The following is a 25700-nucleotide window of genomic DNA, read 5'->3' on the forward strand; positions in this document are numbered from 1 at the left end:
TATAAATTAGTTTCATGTATCCAGCATTAAGAAGTCTCTTTATTCAGAATGTATTAGTATCAAGTTAGATGCTTTACACTCATAATGTCTTGCACTTTTCACTTACATGTGAATTTAGAAAGTGGCTTATGTTCTGTTAGTTTAAATTGGCATATGTTCATTTATCATACATAAATCAAGCTGCTTGTTGACTCTGAAATTATTTTGCATGAGATCAGGAGAAGGATTTGGGGCATTAAAATTATTTGTACTGTCTCTTGACTCTCAAAAAAAAATCCGTTGTTCCATGTCTTCTAATCTTTTGGAATGTCCCCAGTGTTCTTAGACTTATTGGAAGAATAGCTCAATGTGTACAGATTACTCCTCTTTAATCCTTTTGTACTTTTAAAAACATGGTATTTTTTTCTTTCCCTGTTTGCTCCAGACTGAGGTGAAGATTTAGGTTAAGCGCGAAATTGGCAGACTTGCAGATAATCCAAAGACTATCAAAAATTAATATATTTTCTTGAAGACTGAATTAGAACTCCCTTTTAAAAAAGGGAAATACACGACCATTGTCAGCTTCCAGGTCAGTATGTTAACTCCTAACAGAATTGAGATATTTCTCTGTAGGCCAGTATTTCCCACTCTTAAACACAACAAATGTCCTCAGTCATCAAAGAAAAGAGCTACAAGCTGGCTTTTTAAAGGCTGAAACCTTGGACAGCAGCACAAAAGCCTGTCAGCACTTAGATGGTTTAAAAAGCTGCTGTGTTTAATGGCATAACTGCCTGTCTCTCCTGCCACTTAGATCACTGTTTCCCTGTATGAAGAAGCTCTTTGTTCATATTTACTTTTAGGTAATGTAAGCTGCCATCTTGATAACTAAATCAAGGATAAATCATGCAAGACTGCTTTCATTTTGTTCTAAAATACATTCTATTTTGACCATATTGTCACTTTTGTTGTCTTGTCCAAATCATAGTCTTCTAAATGGTGGGTTGGGTTTTTTCTTGGCAGCTATTTTATCTGGAAAAATACCTACCATTCCTCCAGTACAACCACTGACTAATTTTTCCTTTTAGCTTTCCTGATGGCATACGCTGCTGATTTTTCAGTCTTTGCATTGCTTCTGTACCTTTCCCAAATCTTCTTTGACAGGAATTTAAAATATGATCTGAATTTGCAAGTTTAATCCTAGTCCAATGGTTTTGTCTTTTGTTCTACTTAGGGATGGCCTATATCTCTCTTCTGCTGATTATTTATTTTACAAATTCTTTCTTGTGCAAGTCCTTGCAAGCATGTTGGAGATAGCTGCTGGACTAGAGGAGAGTGAGCCAAATTCACTGCTTTGCTAAAGGGAAGGCTGAAGTGCAGACCAAATAGCTGTGGACTCTGATGAGCTTTCTTCCTGAGCCAGCACATACTGAGAATAGTTCAAGGAGGCCTTCAGGATGGAGGTCTGAGAAAAAATGTGAGAGATTAGAGGGTTTAGGAGGGGAACTGGATCTTCAAGGGGACTTAGAGTGATGGCTGGGTGAGAGAAGAAGCAAAGTTTCTCCAGAGACTGGAGCTCACAGTTCATCAATTCACAAAGCATCGCTTATACAGAGCAACTTAACTTCTTCCCACTTTGCACCCTCTTGTTACTAAAAGATAATTACAGCCAAGTACTTGGAGGTGTTTCCCCAAAGTGCTTCTGTTACTCTATCAAAAGGACATCATCAATCTGTGACAATCCCGATAAAGCAGAGACTTCCAGATCTGTGTGTAGGCATGATGTGATAAAGCCTTATTGCTGGGAATATCTTCTTCCAGAATGGAGATATTTTTTTTTTCTCCCACAGAATAACTCCCACCACTCCTCCTCTGCTTCTTGCAGCAGCATCAGTATACATGGTGCTTTACAGATTAAAATAATACACTGTTAATTTGTTGGCAACTAGACGTGCCATTATCTCCTACTTTTTTGTCATAATTCCTGGGAGCAAAATACTGGATTGATATTGGAGTAGGAAAATACTGAAGAAAAGTATGGGTACAATAATCGAACTTTTAATTGTACTTTTTTATATTATTTAACTTCTGTTCTTGCTGCTGTGAAGAAGCATGTTACAGTAGGCTTCTATTTACAGAATCTGTTTTTGCACCCTTTTACATATTTCAGATGCCTTTTTAGAGGATGCAATTAATTGCATTTACATAAGCAGTTTGAACATGATTATGTATTGAAAGCTTAATGAGGTTTTAAGGTGAAACTGGAAAACTTGGTAGGTCACTTGTTTTCTCCTGTCATGAATGTCAATATGCAGTACATAGTGCTTAAAGTAGGGCTGCTTTCTATTTCAGCGAAATGTTTATTAAATTAATCAGATGCAGGATAAAAGGTGGAGGCTGAGTCAGAAGACTATAAAATCAGGTGTATATATGTATCTATTATTTATTTATGTCAAAGAATGTTTGTCTTTATCTCACCAAGCAGCGTGTTTTATCTTAAGTATATAGCATTATATTTGCAAGTATGAATGCATTCAGTACTAGGCAGTACATTCTTTATCAGTAATTAGAAGAGAGTTTAAATTGTTTCATCCAGTGTCTTGCTGAAATACCAGGATGTAACAGCAAGTTTTAATCTTGGATCAGGACAACAGAGGAATGAAAAGGTCATATTATATATCCACAAAATATAAAGAGCTGAACAGGACTTGTTAACCAAATGGCTAATGTTTGTAATGGTTGATTTTTCTATAAAACTGATCTGTTTAAAAACTCAAAATTTTAATACTGATATTAGTATCTGCAGAAACGAAATTAAGGATATTATTTATATATTTAATGTGTGTGAAAAGAAGTTTAAAGAAATTACTGGCAGTGCCAAATACTGGAAAGCTAGGAGAAAAGCCAAAGTGGCATTTTCATTTGCAGTCTTGGAACTCTGGTAAAAGCATGACGTTAGTCTCTAAATGTGACAGCCTGTCTTGTTCATATCTCAAAGGGATAATGCTGTTTGAATGACTGATTCATGCTCATTAAGGCCCTTTGCAAACATCATTTGCTATCTGCACTCAAAGCCACTCTGACATCTTATTCCTACAGATATATTGGTGTGTAAATGTGTGTATGTAAACAAACGTGAGAGTTACTGAGCCAGATCTTCAGGAAGAGAAATAAGACATTTAGAATGTAGACTTAAGACAGCATTCAAAATAACTTTTATAGTCAGTCATTGATAAAGCATTGCCAAAAGAATCTGTAGTTTATGTAAAGTGAATCCCAGTACAGTCAGGGATTAATTCAAAAGTCATTGCAAAAGTCATGTTAGTCAGTGCTAGAAGTATTTTAAAGAGTATCCAAGTAAAAGGTTTGAAGGATCACTATTACCATGCCTTTTCTTTATTCTGCACTATTCTTCAGTATGGGCAACTTGTATTATTCGTCATTTACTTTGGTTTGGATTTGATAATGTCTTTTTGAACTACCCAAACGATGCAGCAAGTGTTACACCATACACTCTTTGATGGCTAGTATTTCCTTTGCATCCAACTGCAAAGAGGATGACTAGGAAGAGTTCCAGACACAATAGAAAGCAGGGGTACAAATGGGAAAGTTTGTATCAGTTTATCCTAATAGTTTTTGTATTTGTACTTTTTCTTTTCAGTAATATAAACATATAAAATTGTCTTTCTGAAATGAAACTTTTTTTAAAGTGAGGATTACAGGTGCCTGTGTGATTGTTCTCCATTAGTAACTATGAGATTGTGAACTAGTTCTTCACTCGGGTCTCTACCTGCACCTTTAATCTGTCATGGGGTAATAAAATAACGCATTAAATCAATGTATCCACTGTAGTTGCATTATATACACAGAGTACACTTTATTTGCTGGAAGCTAAAACACTACAGAGCCCTCTGTTCAGGGGGAAACTATGTGTACATTCTCCTGTAGGCTTGGCATATTCCTCTAGCCTGGGTTCACTCTTGGGCCTTTACAATACCTCTTGCCTTGCTTGATGTGTGTCCATATGTATCCCACAGAAAACTTGAAATAAACATTATAATTTGGAAGTAATACATCTTAAAATAGCCACTGTTCTCAGTTTGAATAATTAACATTTCTAAGCAAACCCCAAACCATCTAAACCATGTTTGAAAGTACATTTTAAAATATTGACAAGTTTTCATGTTTAATTTAAAGTTTTGCACAATCTTTCATACCGAGAATGTGTACTGTAAGAATTCTCGCTGGCGAGATTGCTTACTGATTTGGGCTTGTCATAGGTCTGGATGATCAGGTAGATGCTGAAATATATTCTACCTGTTAGCTGTGACCAAAACATGTCCTGTGATATTTCTTCTTCAGTGAGGACTGCATACCAGCTTTTCTGATAGTGCCCATCCCATCTTGTTTTATCACAGTATTGATTATTTTCTTTTTCAAATACTACAGATTGACTTGCCTAAGCCTACAGCCAGCTTTTTATGTTTGATAAAATTTTCCTTTGGGTATTTTAGGTAACATAAGTTACAGATACTGGCTGCAAATCTGAAATAACGCACTTGAAGCCAATGATTTCAAATTGATTGCTGAAACGTCCCATAATGTGTCTCACATGTAGTTCAGCCAAGTTTCTCAGTAATCGTCCTTTCCCATTTACGGATTATGGGATTTCAGAGTTTGGATGCTTGAAAAGAAAGAACAGATGTCAGGCAATTTCTAATTTTAATGAGAAGGAGGTTTGGAAAAAACCCAAACAAACCACAGACAAGAAACACAGAGCAAAACAAGGCATTCAGAAATTAAGAAAAAGATGGAAAACAACAATTTCTACTTTTCTTTGCTTTACTCAGTCCACTCAGAAAAACCATCAATTAAGTCCTTGCAGCAGTACCTCTCCAGGGATTTTGTCCTGGCTTCATGTCATTCCTCAGTATTTATACCAGCTTCTTTTCCACCTCATCAAAAAAACCCCACCTGTTTTCAGTTCTTCTCAATGTTCAACAGCCAAACTGCCGAGCTGAGATTTTTGTTCTGTGGTTGTATGCTTTTGGCCAATGAAACAATGCTGAGAATCCCTGAAACTGCCTGAATCTTGCACAGGGCCTGCAGTGATCCTTGTGTGGCACTGTGGGTACTGCTGATGGGACTTGATGTTCACAGCTGGTGGTCTCTGAATCCATTGTTTAAGGACAGCTATAAAATACTCTGCAGCTCCTTCCCTCTGTTCATCTTCCCTCATCTTTCCAATTAACAAGGCGAGGTTCGTGTATGGGGGTCACTGCTTTTGCCAAAGGAAAGATTTCATCATGTGAAGGGCTTGTGTGATTTCTGGACAGCATGCAGTGACGTATCTTGTGCTTGTAGCACAATAATATTGTTGGTATTTATTAGTATTCTTGTAAGCAGAGAAAATACTTACAATCTAGTTATTGCCATCTTAAGTAATTATTTGGAAAATTAAAGGATAGGAGTTAGCAGTTTTCCCATTTCTGCCTTGTGATTTTTTCTCTTCAGCTGGTTTCTCTGTTTTGTTTCATTTATCACCATGCTCTTTTACTCAGCTTGCCTTAGTTGGGGAGAATAGGGGGAGGGATATTTTGCCTAAGAAAATGGTTGTTTACTACAATGTGAATAGGTTACTGCTGCGGCTGACTTCACTGTTTCAAGAGCTACGAATTATGCAACATCTCCTGGAATAATAACATTATAAACCAAAAGTGCATGAGGAATGAGAACATGATCGTGTGGTTTATTGTTTTAATCATTAAAAGTCTTATGAACTTGCAGTTATTTCGTTACCAAAGAGAGATGGAGGAAGGAGAGTTTCAAATTCATTTCCATGGCCTGAAAAGTGCCACTTCCCTAACGGATGCTTGTGTAGGATGAGAATGGGCATTGTTTTACCTTGCTTGCCAGTTAACTAAGTAGTAGCCTCTAGTTCACAGTGGTCTCCTGTTCTATTTTAATTCTTTGGGTAAAACATTTTAATACTTTCTGTGCATAGGCTACAAGTTAATTTCCCATTCCATTTTTCAAAAGAAAGTTTTCGGGATGAAATTGTACCTGAAGATGGTATCATATTGATAACTACTTCTCATGCCTTTACCAAAGTAACTTTCAAGAGAAGCTTTAGTTACTATGTCATCGACCCTCCCATTTTTGTGAAATGCTGATAGAAAGACAATCCACTGCCTTACTAGTATGTTGCTGTACTTCCAGATTTTTTTTTTTTTTTTTTAAGTAGAATGATAGTTGGCAACTGCAGTCCTTCTGGTAGGTATCCTGTCCTCAGTATGACCCTTCTCTGGGTACCAATCTGCTCCTGTTGTCCTGCAGCAGTTCCTGATGCACACAGAGCCTGGGTATGACCCTGTGCTTAGCAGAAGCTTATGGTGATGGAGACTACTGCCAGATGTCCTGCAAAAATCTGCTGCAGTAGAAGGACATCCTCGGGTTCAAGTAATCTATTAAAAAGGATTATTGGTACAGCATGATCTCTACGAGGGCACGCAGATTGCTCTTTCTTAAGAATAGTGTATTCCTTAGTACAGTTGCTTTGAACAATGAAAAAACCAGATCTTAAAGTTTACAGTGAAGCAATTCTTTTATGCCTGTGTGTGCATATATGAGTCTTTCTCTGAAGAACCCATGTTCTGCTTCAGAGGTTCAAGATCTGTCCTGAAGTTTGGTGTTTAGTCCAGATTAACCAAACAAGTGGAAACACTTTTGAATATGTTTATTGAAATGACCATGAAGTACCTTTCCCACTCTGCCATAACATCACTGTGGGCCATATCCTTGTTTAGCAGCCAGTGTTGTGGCTGGCCTGTCCTAATCCTTTAAGAAGTAGATGAAAAAATGTTGGTCAGCTGTCTGATTTAGTAATGCTATTAGTCAGCAGCTTGTCACTTGCAAGGTTTTACTACATTAACAGCTATAGAGAAACAGATTTCTTGTGATCAGTATGATTTTGTGTGTCTGTTTTAATTATTTAACACTGCTGATGGAGTTCATTTGAAGTAGGAGACTAGGAAATTTCTTTTGACCTTGGCTGTTATTTTAGCAGAAAATTTTTGTCCAGGTCAAATTCGCTCTCATGTCTTACTGTGCTGTGTTATGGTCTATAAATGTGGTATTCCTAAAAACCTGTGAAGAAAAAGTCAAATAACTCCTATTCTTAATGTAATTGCCACTGCAGTAATGAGTGTGGTGACCTTATTTCTCTCCCCTTGTATGGTTAATAAAGAAACAGCAAGGAAATTATCAGGATTCATATGTTCATATGCAAATGCAGGAAGATTTCGTATTACGTTCACATGTTAAAACTGAAACCAGTTTTCCTCTTTTTAAAGATAGCATGTTGAAATGAACATGCATGTTTTGATTTCTTAAGCCAATATTTTGCTAGATCAACAAAGAAAGCTAAGCCTGAGAAAGATTCTCATGTTTCTTTCCTAAAAATAGGTTTTTGTGCATCAGCAATTTACCAAAAACCACAGAAGCTTTTCATAGGCTCTTCAGCAGCAGTTTTGTAAAAGTAAGGCGATATTTGAAGTGTGACAGTATGAGGCTGTCCCTAGGTCTTGGATGCTTACATGTCAGAAGCATTAGTTTCAATGCTACCTTTTTTTGCTGTATCTAAGGTGCTGAATGATACACATTTCCTCCATACCTTATAAAAATACAAATTTGGACCGAGAAGGGTGGTAACTCTCAAAAACAAAGATGGTTTTTGCAACAAAACACCTCAATATCTTGTTTATAGCTAAAAGTTGTTCCTAAAATGCCTTCCTGGAGAATTTAAGTCTGTATGTCCAGTTTTATATTGTGACAAGTGTCTCACTCAAGTTCCAACTGGGAGGCACATTTCCTGAGGAAGCTGAGTAGAATGTAGGAGTTTAAAACATACCCTGGATGGCCAGTCCCAGAACTGTGTGGAATTCAGTTGGAAATTTCCATTGATAACTTGGCCCTGCTTTGATCTTCTTTTGGTTTGAGAAATGAGGGAAAGCACCTCAGATAACTTCATCTCCTCTCTTGTAGAAAAGCAGTGTTTTTTGTTTACCTTTTCTACAAACATAGTGATATTGAGAGTTCTGTTTTTGAAACACATTAATTGAACAAACCAGTATATTGTACTATTCATCACTGTAATTAAAGTATCATTAGTACTATATGCAGAAATGCTCATTATTACAATTCAATTCATCAGAAACCAAGGCTGTAGGTTTGTTAAATGTTGAGAATTATGTGAAATATTATGCTCTGCATTACTTTAGGTGATTTTTTAGTAAATTATTATTGTAATATTAAGTTGGTTGCATGCCTTTTATCAAATGGACATTTTACATTCATTCAAGTCTTTAAACCTTCTAAGGATTGTGAGATAAAGGGTGCCAATAACTACCTAGTTTGATCCAGTAAAAAAATGCAAAACTGAAATGCAGATAAGTCAGAAAGCAGGTGATATCAGTTACCTGGGCTGAAAGAGCTGCCATTCAGAGCTGGCTGTCATTATTTAACTGTCAAACAGATGAACCACAAGTGTGTGTTGTAAAGTTTCAGAAGTAGTCTGCTCTGATCCCAGACTGAGCCGTGGCTTTGTCAGCGGGGCTTGCAGCATGCAAGGCGCAGTGCCAGGCTTCATGCACTGGAGGAAACATCCCTGTTTCCTTTTCCAGTCTTGTCTCCATGGATTAATACCTCAGCCCTACACATCTATTTTATTTTGGGATTTCTAGCCCTTTCTCTCTTTGCCGAACTTCCCCTCTTACGTACCTCGATTGGATCACCCAGCCCTGAACTCTTCACCCCCAATTCTGTAGAAATCCAGTTTGTCTTGCCACTGCTCCTGCTTGTCTATGAGGAAGCAGTAGTTCTCCAGCACTCCTAAGGCTGGGTTCCTTCAGCAGATGTTCTGAGATGAATATACTTTGATGCTTCCTGGTGATAACTGCCTCTGCAGGTGTTAGCTGAGCTGCCAGAGAAGTTAAACCGGTGCTTTGAATGTCATTCCTATGCAGGTATGAATGAGTCAGGAAGAAGGAACTACTTTTTTTTTGATATATGGATAAGACAAAGCCTTGTTTTTCTTTTTCCCACTCCTGTGTTCTTCAAAGAGTAGTGGAGCTTGCTGTGAAAGTAAGAAATTCAGATGATATTTAATACAATTACTGCATGTTCTTGGTTTGAACTAGCATAAGAGCAAGGTGACGATGCACATAAGTAGTTTTTGTAAGAGAGTTTTGATTTGTTTTATCTGGACAGGATTTGACAGTATGTTCTAGGAAAATCCTGAATTATCTGCAAAAACAAAGTCCTCTGGGAAATTTGAGGCTTTTGCTATTTACTCGTTGAGATGTGTATTACTGTCTTACCAGTTACCCTGTGTTACTTTCTTACTTTAGTTTAAACTGTCTAACTTCCAGTATTTTTCTTTGAAACTTGGAATACTTAGCATAAAGACACTGAAGGGCCTTTGTGGTTTTTATCATTCGGCACTTGATTCTCCCAGTAAATAGGAACAGGCAACTTGCAATTGGTAAGCATATTTAAAAAGTTCAAAGCAGGTCATGTGAAACTATAAAACAAGTTGAAATTCAAATAGTGTGATGGGCACCATTTGCTAGTTCTTGATTCTAGTGTCTGTTGTGCAGGTATTTTGTTTCACTCTGTCCTGGAGTAGGTCAAAGTCTCACTTGATTATGTCATCCAGAAAATCTAGGAATCTCTGTTAGGTATTTAGTTAGGATTGAGTTAGTAGATCTAATGATGAAGTTCCCTAATGAGCATAATGAGGAAACTTCACGTCAAAATTATAGGTTCTGTCAAAATGCTTAACACAGCCAATATGTGTACCTGAGAAATCCTTTTTATAGAAGTGAATTATATTTCCTGTGTCAAATGTGTATAGTCAGCCCAACAACGATTTCTTAATATACATATTCACATAATAGATGACTAAATTTTAAAAGTTAACCAAATAGAGAAGGCTATAAAAGTATTGAAAGCAAACTCCATTCCCTCTGTGTTGCAGAACCTGTCTCAGGGTGCTTAGTGTGACTCAGTAATGCCTGTTCTTGCTGAGTAAGCATCCTATTCATGGCAGTGCAGCAAGGAGGTAATTCAGCATGATCATTGCCTTGCAGGACAAGACTAACTAGATAGCTGGACTTATTTTAGGATTGTGCTAAGCATAAGTACCATGTGAGGCTAGAAAAGAATTGCATCCAAAAATCACCAAGCAGAGCAGAACTACTTTAGGCCGCTCCATTTTGTTGACTGAAATATTTTAGAACTTATTTCCTTCGTAGCATCAAGATTGTCTTCATTGTGCTGTAAAAATGATGGTCAAATGAAGCAATAGCTTTGAAATTTGTAATAGAGCTACCACCTATTGGCTCTGCTCCTTAATTCTTTCTTCACCTCCTGCAGTATTCAAGCATTGGCCTATACTTTCCCTGGGCTGGAATTCTGCAATTTGTAACTGAGCCTTGAAGTTTAGATAGTATCTCTTTATGCTAGCAGATTCCTTTGAGACTTGGGTTATCCAGGGGAGGGTCTCTGGGAGAGGGGCCTGGAGGCTTAAGCTAAGCAGCCTCCTCAAACTGTTGCTCACAGAAGCTGCAAGGAAGATGAGTGCACAGATGTGGGTTAGAGTGGTATGGAAGGAGATCCTCACAGTGCTCTTACCATAACCTTTCCTGTAGGTTTCGGCCCATACTCACCTGCTATTGCACTCTTTCTTTTACTGTGGATATGAACAACTCTTGTTTTACCTTTTTTCCTGAAACTATGTGTCCTACAGTGATTATTCTATCTATATTCTTGATAGTCAGAGTGATTTTCATCAAGCCCTTGGAATTACTGATTTTTTTTGTTGTTTTTTTCTTTTTTTACTGGAGTGGGAAAAGTACCTGGATCCAAACCTCTGTCTTTAGAAGGCAGAAGCAGTTGGTTACTTGCTAAATACTGATGCAAGGGAGATAGAAAAATTTTCTCAGCCAAATGCAGGGAGCTGGTCTCTTGTGTTCTTTGCTCAAGTGTCTGACCCAGTTGAGACAAAATCCTCAGTGAATTTAGCTAGAAATATACGTATTTGTTGTGCAATATGTATTTCTGTTTACAAAAGCCAATCTGACAAAGACCAAAGCATAGTGAATTTAGGGGATTTTTATTACAAGAAAAATATCCAGGAAAGAGTGAATTAATCATTTATTTCTATTTAGCATGTGGGTAACAATTATACCCTGTTTTCTTTCTTCCCCTTTCTTCAAGTACTGTGGTGGGAGATGGCTTTGTCTATGTTTTTCCTAAAGGGGGAGTTCAAAAGAGAACTCCCAACCCGAGTATCACTTAATGGAACATAAGAAATATCCTTAGTAGCAGGTAACAGTGTGGGAGCTGTCTGTAATTTGTGGTATTTATCCATAAGTATCTCTGTGTACAGTATCACATACACCTTTTGCTTCGTACACTTTTTAATGAAGTTGTTTAAGTTGTTTTTAGTTCTTCAATGGAGGTGAAGAAAGCTCTGTAATCAAGTGTTAGGCAGACAGGAAAGCATTAGCAGCCATGCTCAGAATAATTTTTCTTCTGCGGCTTAGTAAGCTTCTTACTGAACTATTCAGAAGTAGAACGAAAAGCTGTGGAACCTACATTACAGGGCAGAAACTAACCAGGAATTACATGAGATTGTTAAGCTTAGTAAGTTAAAACTCTTGTGTTCTGTGCAGGCTGTAGCTGGGAAAGACAAAACCACATTTGTATCTTAGAAAATAAAATACCTCTAAGAATCCAGCATTTTGTATTTTTTTTAATATATTGTTGTGTTCTATTTAAGACTTTATTACTTTGCAGTGGAGCGGTCAAAGAAAAAAAAAGGCTCTTTGAGTTGGCTTAACCCAACTCTCTGCATAACACTTATGGGAAAAGTGTATTATTTCCTGTGTTGTTTGTTGCTGCTGTGTTGATCTTGACTTTTTAAAAAGATATTTCTCTAGTGGTTTTGTATAATTTTGTTACTCTTTGGGGGGGTTTTATTATTTCTCTAAAATTATTTTTCTTTTTTTCCAATTGTACATCTTTATTTATGCCTTGCTGCAATTCTGGATGTGGGAGGCATGTGGCAGCATGAAATCCTGCCTGGGTTTTTTAGGCTAAGTATCTGAATGGTGCCACCTCAGAGGAAATCCCAAAATTTGATGTACTGTCTTCATCCCAGTCATCAGCAGCCCCTGGGCACTTCCTTCAGGCGTTGTGTCCAGGCTCATCTGGAGATAGAAGACATCTGAGTGGCTGATCCTGGTTTCTGCCCAGCTCAAAGTGGTTTCTGTTTCTCCCTCAGATATGAAATGTTGCTTCCTTATATAATTCACTCGTACCTGCGGATCTGACTAGTAAAAGTGAACTCTCCCTCTTGATTTATTTTTAGCTGCACCTAAAATATGCTGTTCAGTGAGGGAGGCACAAAAAATCAGAACTTTATTACTATCCACAGGATTTCTTAAAACTTGGGATTTTTTAGAGAACTTCAACAGTTATTCTGACAAAGCCTATGTTTGAAAGAGTAGGACGCTATTTTTATAGTGCAGTTTTTAGTTTACTCTTTCTTATTGAGCACATAAATGAAGAGATGTAAAAGAATGCAGCTTGTCTGCTCTTTCCAGAATAAGTGGAAGAAAACCAGTAGGGCTGTATATGCAATTAAGTAGTTTTCTTGTTCTTTTTGCAATTCCTTTTAAAAAAACCCAGCAAACCAACCAAACTAAACAAACAGCTATTTTAAATATAAGTTATCCTATATGTTTGTTTAGTTGCTTGCAATTTTCTAGGGGAATAAATCCATATATATTACTAGTTTTAAAAATTTTCATTAGTAAAGAAACTATTTACAAAATCAAAAGTTTTATTTTTGCTAGCTAAAATAAGTGGCAATTCATTGGGGTTTTTTTCCTCAGGATAATAGTAATTCTTTTTATTGTTTACTGGTTTTTAAAAGTCTTCTGAGTGTCCTGTCTGGATTATAAAGCAAATAACTTGGAGTCACTTTGGATACTGAAGATGCTTGTTTTTGATTGCTTGTATAAAATAAAGATTGTGGCATGGATCTAGCCAGTGTCAGTAAAAGTTTATTACACTTAGTTTTGATAGTACAAATTATTATCTAAGGTTGTTCTTCCCTCTGTTTGTTTAAGCAGTTTGAACTTCATTAATGATTTGCTAGAAGCATTGAAAACGAGACTCAGTTAACTAATTGTAAATAATTTACTTTTTCTAATGTATTTATAATGTATTGAGCATATTGGCAGTTCTAGCAACACTTCAGTGGCTTTCTCTCTCCACTGGCAATCCACTTCATAGGTGTTTTCCAGACATGGGAGGTGAAGGCTACTAAATTCCCTCTGGGTGTTCACTGGTGGTTTTTCTGCAGGCTGGTCTCAGAGCACAGGTGTAGTAGCCAGGGCACTACTAATGGATCAACACCTGGGCAAGAAGATGCTGCTTCCACACCTCTGGGAGTTTCCTTGGTTGTCAGACCTCACATGGAAGGCAGTGTCCTCCCTGCAGGCAGGGAGTGAAGGGTGGAAAGAATCCCCTTGTGCAGCAGGCACTGTGAGCAGTTCTGGATCAGCCTGGATGACTCCTAGCAGTAGCATTCTCTATGAGACCACTCTTAAGTCTGACTGGAAAATACATTTTTGTACACTACCTCCTCTCAAAAAGCAAATCCAGCATTTTCCTGGTGTTTTAATGTCTTTTTTATTTCTGGGGGAAGTTCTGAAGATAGTCTGAAAAATAGCACAAGGTTTTAACCCAGGTACCATTCAGACTAGGCAAGATGTAGCAAGGAAAGATTATTAGAGCAGTGACCCTGGACATCAGAGGTGATCCAAATCTTCCCTGTTTTGATGTGTGTTACACGTACTAAACCAACCACCGTTCTGCAATCTGCGCTGGGAGCTCATACCAGAACTGCCTGGATTTGTGTGGCTGTCCCAGGCTCTGCAATCCCTCCCGAAGATCTGGGGGACTGTACTGACAGTTTGTGTAATACTTGGTTTGAACCTCCCTCTGCACTGCACTGCTGGGCCAGCAGAGGAGCAGTTTGTGCATCCCTCTAGAGCGTTGCTGCACTGCACACTGGAGTGCAGGCTCCTGCTGAGGCTGCACACAGGCAATACCCTTGCCCTTCTTAAATACTTTGAGTGGCAAGATTCAGCACTTTCCTTCATTCACTAGGAGCTTGTGTCAGTATTTGTCCATAAAGGTCTGTAAATAAGCTCCTAAGGCATGGTAACAGTGGTGGAAGGAGTTTGTTTGGACCGAGTCCATCAGTGGGGGCAGCAGTGAGGAGTTGCTGATTCCTTGTCCAGCTGTGCTGCTGCTGCTGGGAGCAGAGATGGCCTCGGTGGCACACAGGGCTCTCAGGCCATGGCCAGGGTCCAAGGACACTAAGTTTGTCCCGGGAAGGTCAGTTGTGTCAATGTCTGTTAAGTGTAGTTTGCCTTTTTGTGTGAAACAAGGCAACCGAACTGCTTGAAAAAAAGCAGTACGTGCTGCTGCCCGCTTCTGAGGTCAGCACGATCACTTTCATTGATGATGCAAACACTAAGAGCAGCACACAGTCTGGATCTGTTCATCTTTCTCCTGCTGGGAGTTCTGGAATAAGTGATGTGCATGAAGTGCCTTGCCTATGGTGATTAGGTAGCATATTGCTGTGTGACTCATGTTGTTCATTGCTGTTACCATGGCTCTTACAGCTACCTTGTGAGATGTTTATATGAGTATTTTTTGGTTTTATAGTATCGAAGTGATGGTGTTAACAAGTGTTGGGGATCTTTGTTTGCATTGTGAGCTGTGTTTAAAGGCAATGTTTTAAAAATACTGTCTTTGAAAATTGTTCTGATCCATGGGAAATCTTGTTTAATACTTAGAAAGCTGTTTCTGTTTTTCTTATCATGAAGCAGAAGTTAATGTGTTTAGCTGTAGGCACTGCCTCTGAACACCACCATCGTTTTGTTACTCAGTCACAAGAATCTATTGTAAATCCTGGTTGCCGTCTTCTTTTTTTCATTGTTGTGTTGGGTTGTGGGGGAGATTGTTTATTTTGAACTATTTCAGACAGTGAAATAGCCATCATCTTTCAATATATGACACCAGAAGAAATGTACCTCCTCTTTTAACAGAAGGTATATAATTTTAAACCTAGATCTATAGCTGTGGCACCTACATTACATCTGTATAACATAACTAGTTTACCAGAAGGAAAACAAATGTTTTTCTATCATTTTGTTGGGTTTTTACTAAAGATTAGTATAATATCTTCTTCCTGGATTAGGACTTTAAATACAGATGAACTTTCACATATTAATGCAGCATTTTCATGATGACATTGTTTAGCAGGCAGTTTCAGCTTTTATTTCCAGTACAAATAACATTGATCGGGGGGTTGGTTTTGCTATGGTGACAAATTTAAAAGATCTCTTTAGCCCTGTTAAAAGTGTTGTGATGTTTGAATCGTTAAACTTGCTTATTCTGTTCACTTTCATTTCTTTAAATTTGGTGTTAATTCTTTTACAGAAGTTATTTTAATTTGCAATTTCATCTGCGTTCTCAAGTCTGTTATGTTTGTTTTCATTTGTTTTTAATTTAAAACTGACAACCAGACAGAAAGCTTGTAGCATTTACAGTTTTGGTCTTTCCATGCACGTGGCTGTGTTCAGAAGCAATACATAAGAAAGATCTGTTGATTTGCAAACTGACCGGGTGTTGGTGCTTCTCACTGCAGAGTGCTCACTTGGCCATGATCGACACCCTCATGATGGCCTACACTGTGGAGATGGTCAGCGTTGAGAAAGTCATCTCATGCACTCAGCAGTACTCAACCTTCTTCCAGGCTACAGAGGTACCCTATGACATTGAGGATGCTGTCATGTACTGGATAAACAAGGTATGAGTGCTGGAAAAGGAAGCTGGGGTTTTCTTTGTTTTCTGTGTGATTTGATTAGAGATGAGAGGCTAGGATGTGTATTTATGGATGTAGATATATCAGAACTGTTCTGATACACACTGTTCCTTCATCTGCTATTTATGGAATATAAAAAAGAAAAGTGCAGGAGTAAATTGAACATGTGTGAACCAAATAAATGGGAAGTCTAAAATAATACTGTAATATATACTACACATGACATCTTAGGTGTCACTGTCATGTTGAGATGCCACAGTGTCCGCTCAAGGGTCTCCTTGGTTCTTTATAAGTTGTCATCTCATTGTGTATTTTGTCAAGATTTAAACCCAAAGGTATTCTGTTTGTTTGAACAAATCTTGCTTGAAGTGATCTACCTTCACTGCATAATCAAATCAAGTGACAAGAATACCCTGTTAATCAAATGTGACTGAGCATAATAAGGGACAGGTTAGTTTGTACGATGTAAAGCTAACAAGCAGTGACCTTAGACTGCATCTGAGAGTGACATTTGCTGCTTTTGCTTCAGGGCTATAGTCTGAAATGTTCGGTTTATCTCTTCAGTTCTGTGTTCATGATTTATAGACCTTTTGAAGAACTTCTAATTTCTGTGACTTGTTTCTTAGAACATACAACTGAACAAACTATTTTGTCTCTAGGTAAATGAACATTTGAAAGACATCATGGAACAGGAACAAAAATTAAAAGAGCATCACGGTGCAGAATCTGCAGGAGGTCAAAAGGTAGGTGGAAGAGTTAAAATATTTGAAGAATAAGCATTTATCTGTAAACAGACATTGCAGACACTGAGCTTTTAACTGCTTGATAAAGAAAGCAAACTTGTAGTATTCATTTTGTTATTAGTTTTATCACTTTCATGAAAATACACATTTGGAAATAAAACTAAGGGAGTTGCACTTTTTATGGCTAGTTGTCCTTTCTGACAAATAAATCTTTGATAGCAGGGAAACATCTGTTACATTAGTTGCTAAGGAATTTAAGAATAATGAATACTTTTGAGTGAATTAAAGCCCCAGACAGATCTGATATGAAAAAAGACCAGAATCTTTTTCATAGTTTTTAATAGTTTTTTTTGCTTGTACGTTGCATGAATCTCAGAAGAGCTCTGCATGGGTTATCATGGGAAGGATTGCTCTGGCTGTGATCCAGAATACTGGCTGATTACAGGTTTTATTATCTATACAATAAAAACAGATTATGTGTGATTCCCTTTCCTAACAGGATTTTTTTTCTTTTGTTTGCAGAGCTCAGTTAATTTAGTGTTATATGCTCATCAAAATACATAGGGATAGCAGACAGTTCCAGAGTATGAAAAATTCCTTGCTTCAGAAAGTTCCTGTACCCTATTGTGATATAACTATTATTGAAGAATTGGTAGTCAGTCTGAACACCTTTAGGTATTATCCCTGCACGTGAATGCAGCCCAGATTTCCAAGCTTCTGTGGGGCTGTGATCCTCCTTCCCAGCCCGGCCTGTTCTCACAGAAGCTGCTGCCTCCTTTTCCAGGCCACTCTGAGGGACTGGCAGGTTCCCAGCCTGGATTAGATGCTCAACTTCAAAAAAACATGAGTATGGTGAATATCTTTGCATTTGTAGGGTTTTTTTTAAATAGAAGGAATGCCATTGAAGGCTCATGTGATTCAGCAAAAGAAAATTGTGGTTCTTACAATAATAGTGTGACCCTGGTGCATGTACCCTGCCATGGAAAATTTAAACTCTGTTCAGTAGTGATAGTAGCATAGAAATCTGGAGAATAAGATGTCTGTAGCAAGTTCATTTCTCAAATTTAGATAAAACAAAGTAAACAGAGGCTGGGGAGATAACCTGTGTTCCTCTGTCCTCTAGTGGTTTTTCTTTACCCTGAAAATAATAGTAGGAAGTTTTATGTGGTTTTAGATCACTTGGAAAGATGAGAACAATTTTGAAAATCAAAAGTGCATGAGTGTCTTAGTATGATAAACAAATATCTATCCAAGTGAAAACTATTATCAGAGCAATTCCATAAAATTATCTGTATTTGTAAAAATTCAGTAATATTTATTTTCACTTAGAATTTGCAGTTTATATTAGGAGTAAAAGGATAAAGTTTTTAGTCTGTAATTTATCTTCACTGTCAACATTTCAAAATCAATTGTTGAAAGGTTTATACAGCCTGTAACTGATCCCATAAATGGACTCAGGGGAATAACACATTTACCTAAAAATGGTATTGTGGTGTTTTAGACAAATTGTGAAGCTGTAACGGAACACAAGAGCCCCGTTTTGTTGGCCAAGGTACAAATACATTGGCAGAACAGCAAAATCATGCAACAGTTGCCATGTCATGGAAAAAATGTATATTTAAGGCCATCTCTTCTGTACAGTGATTTTTTGATACTTTTATCCCAGGTTCATGTTGTTTTTTGCCTCACTAGGGATTCAGCTGCATAAATTACATTGTCAAGTAAGGTATTCTGTGCATGAGGATTATTTAATTCCAGGTTTTCTTTGAGAAACTGTTCAACTGATGGTTAATTCACTGCTCTGATGTCTCAGCTTTTCTTTTAGTCATATGTCTCACAGTATTTCCCAAGTTTCCACTTACTCTTCCTAAAGGTAATGGTCATTGCATGCATGCAAACATCTGAGGTTTAGAAACACATGAAACAACTCAACTAAACCCTGTATCTCCTAACTAAGGATTATACTGAATGCTGACCTTACAAGGAAAACGAATGCAGATGCATTGGATGAGTCCATCACATCAAATCAAGTTGGCCAGCATTTCTAACTGGATTTTCTATTAAATTATCATGTGGCTCCTGGCAAGCATCTCTTAGTGTTCATTCCCGGATGCCCAGGTGTTTTACACTGGTTTTCTGTCTCCATATTGCATCAGCCCATGTACTCCTCCTTTAAAAGCACAGAATCACTGATGGTTTTGGCATTATCTCTGCACTCAGTAAAGCTGTGAAAGAACTGTAGCTGAATTCCTGTACCAGGTTTGGGCCTTGTTGAAAAACATCTAGAATTTTTAATTTCATGTCGTGCTTGACTTTAGTTATTAGTAACAAATAGATATTCTTAGGTTTAAAAAAGGTGAGCCAGGGGGAATGAAATTCTGCCTTTGTATTATCTAAAGCCCTACTACATGATTTTCCATTTTTTGGAAAAATTAAACTATGCTTGTATATATACATCTATTTAGCATTTTCCATGCTCATATTACAGTTGTAGCTTAATTATCAGTATCTGAATTGTTTTTATTTTCTTTCTTTGATGTTTTTAAATTCATAACTGCTGCTTCTATTTGTTTATTAAAACTTAGCATGAAGGGGAACTGGAATTATCCATTGTTCAGCTTTTCAGTCTTCCACCATCATTTTCAGCATGGGGCTTTTTAATTTATGTTCTCCATATTACCAAGGCATTTAGCAATTCAAATGGTGAACCCCATATGAAAATTTAAGCAGCTTTGCTATCTCCCTTTTCTAGACAAAACCTTTGTTTATTTAAGTTTCAGAGTTTCTAAGGTCTAGTCAGGTCCTGAACCTGAACCTGAACTAAATTTAAATTCTGAATGCCCCTACTGCTGATTAGAGATGGCCAAGCAAACATGGGTAGAATAGATAATTTTAGTCAATAGGGAAAGCTCTTCTTTAGGTTTAATTTCTGGCCAAGAAGCAGGAAAATTAGGTACCTAAAAGGTGAAATAAAGTTAACATGTAAGTTTTAAAATAATTTCCTAATTTCCTACAGTTCTGCATCTGTAAATTAATCAGTTGTGGGAAAATAATTTCAAAGTAGCCCCCAAGCCTGTCAAACTGTGTTACTGTGTTGTTATAAACTGGTGAATCTTTTTGCAATGGCTAGTAGATTTCTACATTTACAAAAGGTTTAACCATCAAATATAGATTATTAGATACTACAAATTATAAGAGATACCTGGGGTTTTTTTTGTCTGGGTAGATAAAATCAGTATTAACAGATTATGAGGTTGCTTTTGTTTTCTTTCCCTGTCTCCTGCTACTAGCTCTCTGTAGAAGATAAGAGAGGAAGGAGTGTGTATGATTTTTAGTTCCAGGTAGTTCTCTGTGGACCTTGATCAGCTGGTGATTTGTGGTAACCTCATCTTTTTCTGGTAGAGTCTCTGCATCTCTTTTCAGAATTAGGATTTCAAGTTTTGTAGTAAATAGCTTTGTTTTTTCAGGCTTCCACTGAATAATATGTAGTGAATGTACAGTTGCACTGGTTAAATTGCTGATTTCCAGTGTAGTTGGAGCTTTCCCAAAAACATGTTCTTCTTCTGTCTGCTTCTGTGGTTTAGACTGAATCAGTCATAACAGATTTAAGTCAAATGCAAATCCTGTGAGAGAAACAAGCATAACTTAAGTACCTGAATTCGTCAAACTTTTTGTAAGATCAGTTTAAACAGTGCAACCTCTTGTGTGAAGGTAAAATACTAACACTGTAGTTCCACTTTCCACTAGAATTTAATGTGTCATAAATCCACACTGCTACCAACAGCTAACCTGTCAAGAAGAAAAGTTTGTAGCAGAATTAGCTTCTTGATCCAATCAGTGCACAGCTGCATGAACACAAATGATGGTGCAAGGAAGATAGCAAAAACAAGCAGTTAATGAAAGGCATGACTATCGTGTTTTGGCACCATAAAATGAGTTTATATGGAAATAAATTTATCATAGCCATGTTTAAAACCTTTTGTTAGGGGGGATTAAAAAAAACCCAATGTGTAAAACCATAGGCTTGACTGATTCTTGTGAAGTTCCAGGGCCAAAAAGTTTATTCTTGCTGATCTAAAGTGACAGTTCAACAGCCACTGAATTCCCAAGTTGTCCAAGAGACTTCAGCTTTTCTTTAATCTCTTTTCCTTTATGTGGCCTTAGAAAATGTATACTTATAAATCGTCTGGAATCTTATGGTATGTTTGAATTTAAATTTCAAAAGTCTTTCACCCCTTTGAAGCATATTCATAGTCATCTCAATCACAGTTTCAACCAAGTGGATAAATAAAAATATATTATTGGATTACAAGTTTTGAGTTGTTACTGTTAGGGGAGAACTGGTCTTTGGAATTGAAATGAATTTGTGCTTTTTTCCAAAGAGTACTTCTTCAGCCTAGCATTAAATAGACATTGATGGACTTTTTGAGTCCAGGTCTGAAATAAACTGCACTTTGATAAATGCAAGAACAATGTTCCTGTCAGTGTTAAGTAGAAGAATAGGCAGCCTAGGTCTGAACTCAGCCAATTTAGGCAAAACCTTGCTTTATGATACAGTTTAGAATTCCTGATTGCAGTTAAAAATTAAGGTAATTTGTTTTCAAATGTACGTGGTTTTCCACAGACTATTTTTTGTGAGGTGAAGAGAAACTGAATCCTATGTAAAGTGCTTTAGTGACAGAAATGTCCAGAGCCGCACACTGACATGTGTCTTGTATTTGATTTCTTCTAAGTGCCTTTGGGATTCTTCCCTGCTACCATCCAGTGCTATGGAGGAGAAGGATGTTGAGAACAGCTGTGTTTCTGCTGCACACCCATTAGTGCACAATAGCTTTTTTCCATAAAAGCTCTGTGTCATTACTGCAGTTGTTTTCAAGGTTTTACAGAAGCCAAATATTTTAACATCATAAAATACTAAGGTTCCATAGCAGTTTGTTCCATGCTAGTTTTAAACTGCATTTTTACCATTTTCAGAAAATATTTCTCTTCATTAAAAGTAAAATAAATTCTTTCCTGCACTTCGGTAATGGGTTTGATTTTATTTTTCTACAATGAAATCAATAGAGTGGTGACGTTTTCTGTGTGTATTTATAGTACTGGTACATAATATTTTTATTCTTAATACTAAAAGTATTATGCCAGACTAGTGCACAGAGTTGCAGAAAAAATCAGTGTGCTTCAGATTAGTATTTTTTTGATTGTGTATGAGTTTAGAGGTTTATGTATTAGTTCTGATAATTCCTCTGCCAGTAGTCAAAACTCCATCTACATTTCAGGTCATTGCACATCATGCAGCTGATGCTAATGTGATTTGTCATTGTAAAAATATAACTGCCTGTACCTCTTGTTGTCCTGAAAACTGTCATATGATCGTTTAAAAATATTGTTGAATGTTACTGTTTGGCTTGAAGTAACTAACACAAGCTTCACTGCAGTTGGGTGTACTGTACTACAGTGTGTTTATCCCTTTTTTCATTGCTTTAGCTTCCCTGCTTCCCCCTGTGTGCTGCTGGAGTTCATTTTGATACTTGTGATATTATGACTTCAAGTCTCAAATGAATTCTTCAGTCGGATTGCATATGTAGAGTACAATTAGATGTGTGAAAGCATTTCATGAAACTGCATTGATCTGACAATCTTAGCTGTTCATGTGGGAAAATTATCATGTTGATCTACAAAGAGTACAGACGTATTTCTCCAGTGTTATTGCTGCTAATTAGCTCAATACGCAGAGGTTACAGTGCACTTATGCTTGCCATTAAATTACAACTCACTGTTATACAAAACTGAGAATGTTAAAGAAAATTGCTTTATAAAAGTAATTTATGAAATCTGATAAAATGTTCCTTTTTTTTTTTTTTTCCTTTGCTTTTTGCTTTTATCCTTTTTTCCTACTGCTTCCTCTGAAGTCTCCTACCAAATGGTTTTGGAAACTGGTTCCTGTAAGTTTGCCCAACTGCTTCACTTTGATCAAGTTGCTTATTTTGGGAATGGCTTTGTCCATGTCATGCTGGTCTAATCATTCATTTCATTTATCTGTATGAGATAATTTTACAAGAGATTGCCCTGCAAAGGAGTGCATACTTGCAGAAGCCTGTTTTGCAAGGTAAATCTGTGTAAAAGAAATGTGAAATGTGATGCTGGATGAGGAATTACTTTTCAAGCAGTCAGTGGGTTTGTACAGGGCAGTGCTCCTTGTTATTAACTCATGTCAAATGAACATTTATAAACTACTTTTTCATAAACTTTCAAGAAACACAAGCTATTTGATACCAGTTCCCTTTTAAAAAGAGACTTGCTCAAGTAGTTGTTGATTGTTGATGCTACATGCAATCTGAAATCTTATTTATTCTAAGCATATGCAATCATTACACTATTCATCTAGAATTCCCCATTTTCAGCTGATTTAAACTGCTGTTAATTTCACCACACAAAATTACCCAAAGCAGCCTACTTTTAGTGAGACTATAATTTCACTAAAAGTAATTTAAAAATAACTTTTCATGTCTGCAGTAATATAAAGTTTGTTCTCTCTGTGCTGTGTCACCTTGGGGTTATCATTACTTTATCATGTGGGAATTCACACTTGATGTGCATCAGATTATTTATTTGGCAAGGTTTGGCTGGGAGCAGCTGTTCAGGTATATGCAGTATTGCATACTTCTTTATCTGAATTCCAAAGAACTAATTCCCATCTATCATTGCTCTAAAGATTACCAAATAATTGATCTGGCCGTCCCTCAGGTATTTCTTGCTGTAGGTAAGGAAACACTGTTCTTACATTGCAAAAGAAATTGAAAATAATAAGGCAGTTGCATGTAGGCAACAAGAAAAATTACTCTGTCTGGAAAAGCAGTTTAAAAGTCCTGTCTCCAGCAGCCTGAGCAGTGTTCAGGCTCCTGACAGTCTCTGTGGACAATTGCCCTATAAAGGTACCTATTACACTTGTGACACACACAGGTACTCTTCACAGTACAGCCCTTTAATTTTGTTTTGGAATTAAGGTACTGTAACTAATTGGAGGGAATAATGCAGAAAAAAATATAAGATGCACCATGATATCACAAATCTTTTTGTCTTATTTTGTCAAAGTAACGCTACTTGAAAACAGTTTTAGAATGTCTGTCTTCTGTTTTTGTCTAGGGTGTTGGTTTACTAGTGAGTCTCTTCCTTTGCATAAAAATGATATTCAACTCTAAAATCCTCAATCTGTTGAGAAGCTAACCCAGTTTGCCTGCCAGCTATCTGTAAACAGCTTGAATTAGTGGTATTTATGTTACTTTGTGTTGTTAGCTCAGTAGGGATGCAGTTAAACTCCAAGTGCTACTGATAATACTCAGGCTGCTCTCTCACTTCAGCCAGCCTTCTGTTTCTTCCCTTTAGAACAGAGCACATTTCATAGTGTCAGATATTCCTGAGCATAGAGGCAGCTAAAACTCTGATAAGTACACTTATAACATGTTATTTACTTTATGGTAAATGGTAAGAGCATTCCTTGTTACTGATTAACTCCGAATACACACAAGCACTTATGACAGGGTAGCTGGTGCTGTTGGTTCATCTTTAGCTGACCTCGTTTCTAGGCAAGTGTCTCAACTATACCCTAGACTAGGTTAAGTGGAATAAGCTCAAAGATGCTAAATCAGGATGGTTTAGTATCTCAGAAACAAGATGCCCGTATTAGCATTTATGTTTCAATTAGCCCTAGGGCTTTACAATGTAGAAGTTCTTTTTGCATTATTGCATATGTATTTAGTAGCAAACACTGCAGCTGATGAGAAGAGTTTCTTCAAATGAAAGTTTGTTTAAAATGCAGGGCAATTACCAGTGTCTTTCATTTTTTCAGTATAAGTTCTTTTATCTTTCCAACCAAATTGAAACATGATGCCTGCTATGCACCAATGAACCTAGCAGATCAGGTTAAATGAGTTTATCTTTCCTGAGGTAATGTGCCTGGCATTCTCTACAATGATTAAAATCCTCTGTGTCCACTTCAAAGATGTGACGCAGTTTCTAGCATGGGTGGGCACTGTTCATAAGGCCATCATCAAAGTGAAGTGTACTTTTTCACAGGATTTACTGTGCAACACCACTATATTGTCAATTTCAAATATTTTTGAATACTCCATTAAAAGAGACTATTCAAAAGAATATATAAATTAAACAGAGATTGTTGGATCATGATGTTCAGTCCATCTGTATCCTGTATCAGTTACTATTATTGATGCTTAATCATAATTAAATTGTGGTATTTCATAGACTTAGTTTCAGTCATGTTCAGGAGGACATACGTGGGCATAATAACATGGAATACAAAAATTAGAGCATTTTCATCATAGTGGGTCACTGGATTGCCCATAGAGTGAGAAAGAATAAACTTTCACTGCAATTAAAATTGGCCTATTTCATTAGAGATACTAGGGAGTATTAAGAACATGGAGAAAAGAATATTAATAATGCATAACAGGAACATGATTTTTGTTTGGTGTTAATGTTTCCTCTAGCACACAAGAATGGGATTTTCATTTTTACAAAGGGTATTCGACACACAAATACGACTACAATAAAAGCATGAAGTAACAACTAAGTCTCAGGGGGTTTTTAAATTATTCATTGGTTGAGATATAAGTTCTCTGGGCCAAGCGCAAGTCCTTTATTTTTCTAGAACTGATGTGGCTGCTGTTGCCAGACTAGGCTTTTACTTAGGCCAGTTAGGAGGACACTGACATTCACTAAAATGATCCCACATGATCCTTGACAGAAATCCAGTGACAGTAAGTGCAGCCCTCAGGGTTAGTCTGTGGTTCCACAGACCTTTTTACATGCACAGATGGCTTAAACAATTCCTACCCCACCCATAAAACCTCCATCCCTGCTCATGCACTCATTCACTGCAGAAACAAAGGAGGAGAGAGTTGCTGTAGCTGCACCAATGGTTTTGGTATAGTCCCATCAGCAACTGCTCCAGCGCAGTCAAAAGGTGGGTAGGAGGTTGGAACAGTCAGTTTTAACCT

The 25700-nt window shown here is 37.2% G+C and overlaps 1 protein-coding gene across 6 annotated transcripts in view; it reads left to right on the top strand.

The window, feature by feature from the left end:
- Positions 1-25700, top strand: part of CAMSAP2 (calmodulin regulated spectrin associated protein family member 2) — an 85760-nt gene that overhangs the window by 24497 nt on the left and 35563 nt on the right. For 4 of the 6 annotated variants that reach the window (XR_010722436.1, XM_066192301.1, XM_066192298.1 and 1 more), the window contains exons 3-5: positions 15767-15928; positions 16603-16686; positions 22596-22628. Coding sequence is in view for 5 of the 6 variants with exons in the window: in XM_066192301.1 (XP_066048398.1) it covers positions 15767-15928; positions 16603-16686; positions 22596-22628 (279 nt within the window). In the remaining variant the exon portion in view is untranslated. The remainder of the gene's footprint in view (positions 1-15766; positions 15929-16602; positions 16687-22595; positions 22629-25700) is intronic. The other 2 variants (XM_066192300.1, XM_066192302.1) reach the window with 1 other exon arrangement.

The sequence above is a fragment of the Chamaea fasciata genome, unplaced genomic scaffold (assembly GCF_029207755.1).
Source record: "Chamaea fasciata isolate MVZ Bird 193981 ecotype frontalis unplaced genomic scaffold, bChaFas1.0.hap1 SCAF_10, whole genome shotgun sequence".
NCBI lineage: Eukaryota > Metazoa > Chordata > Aves > Passeriformes > Sylviidae > Chamaea > Chamaea fasciata.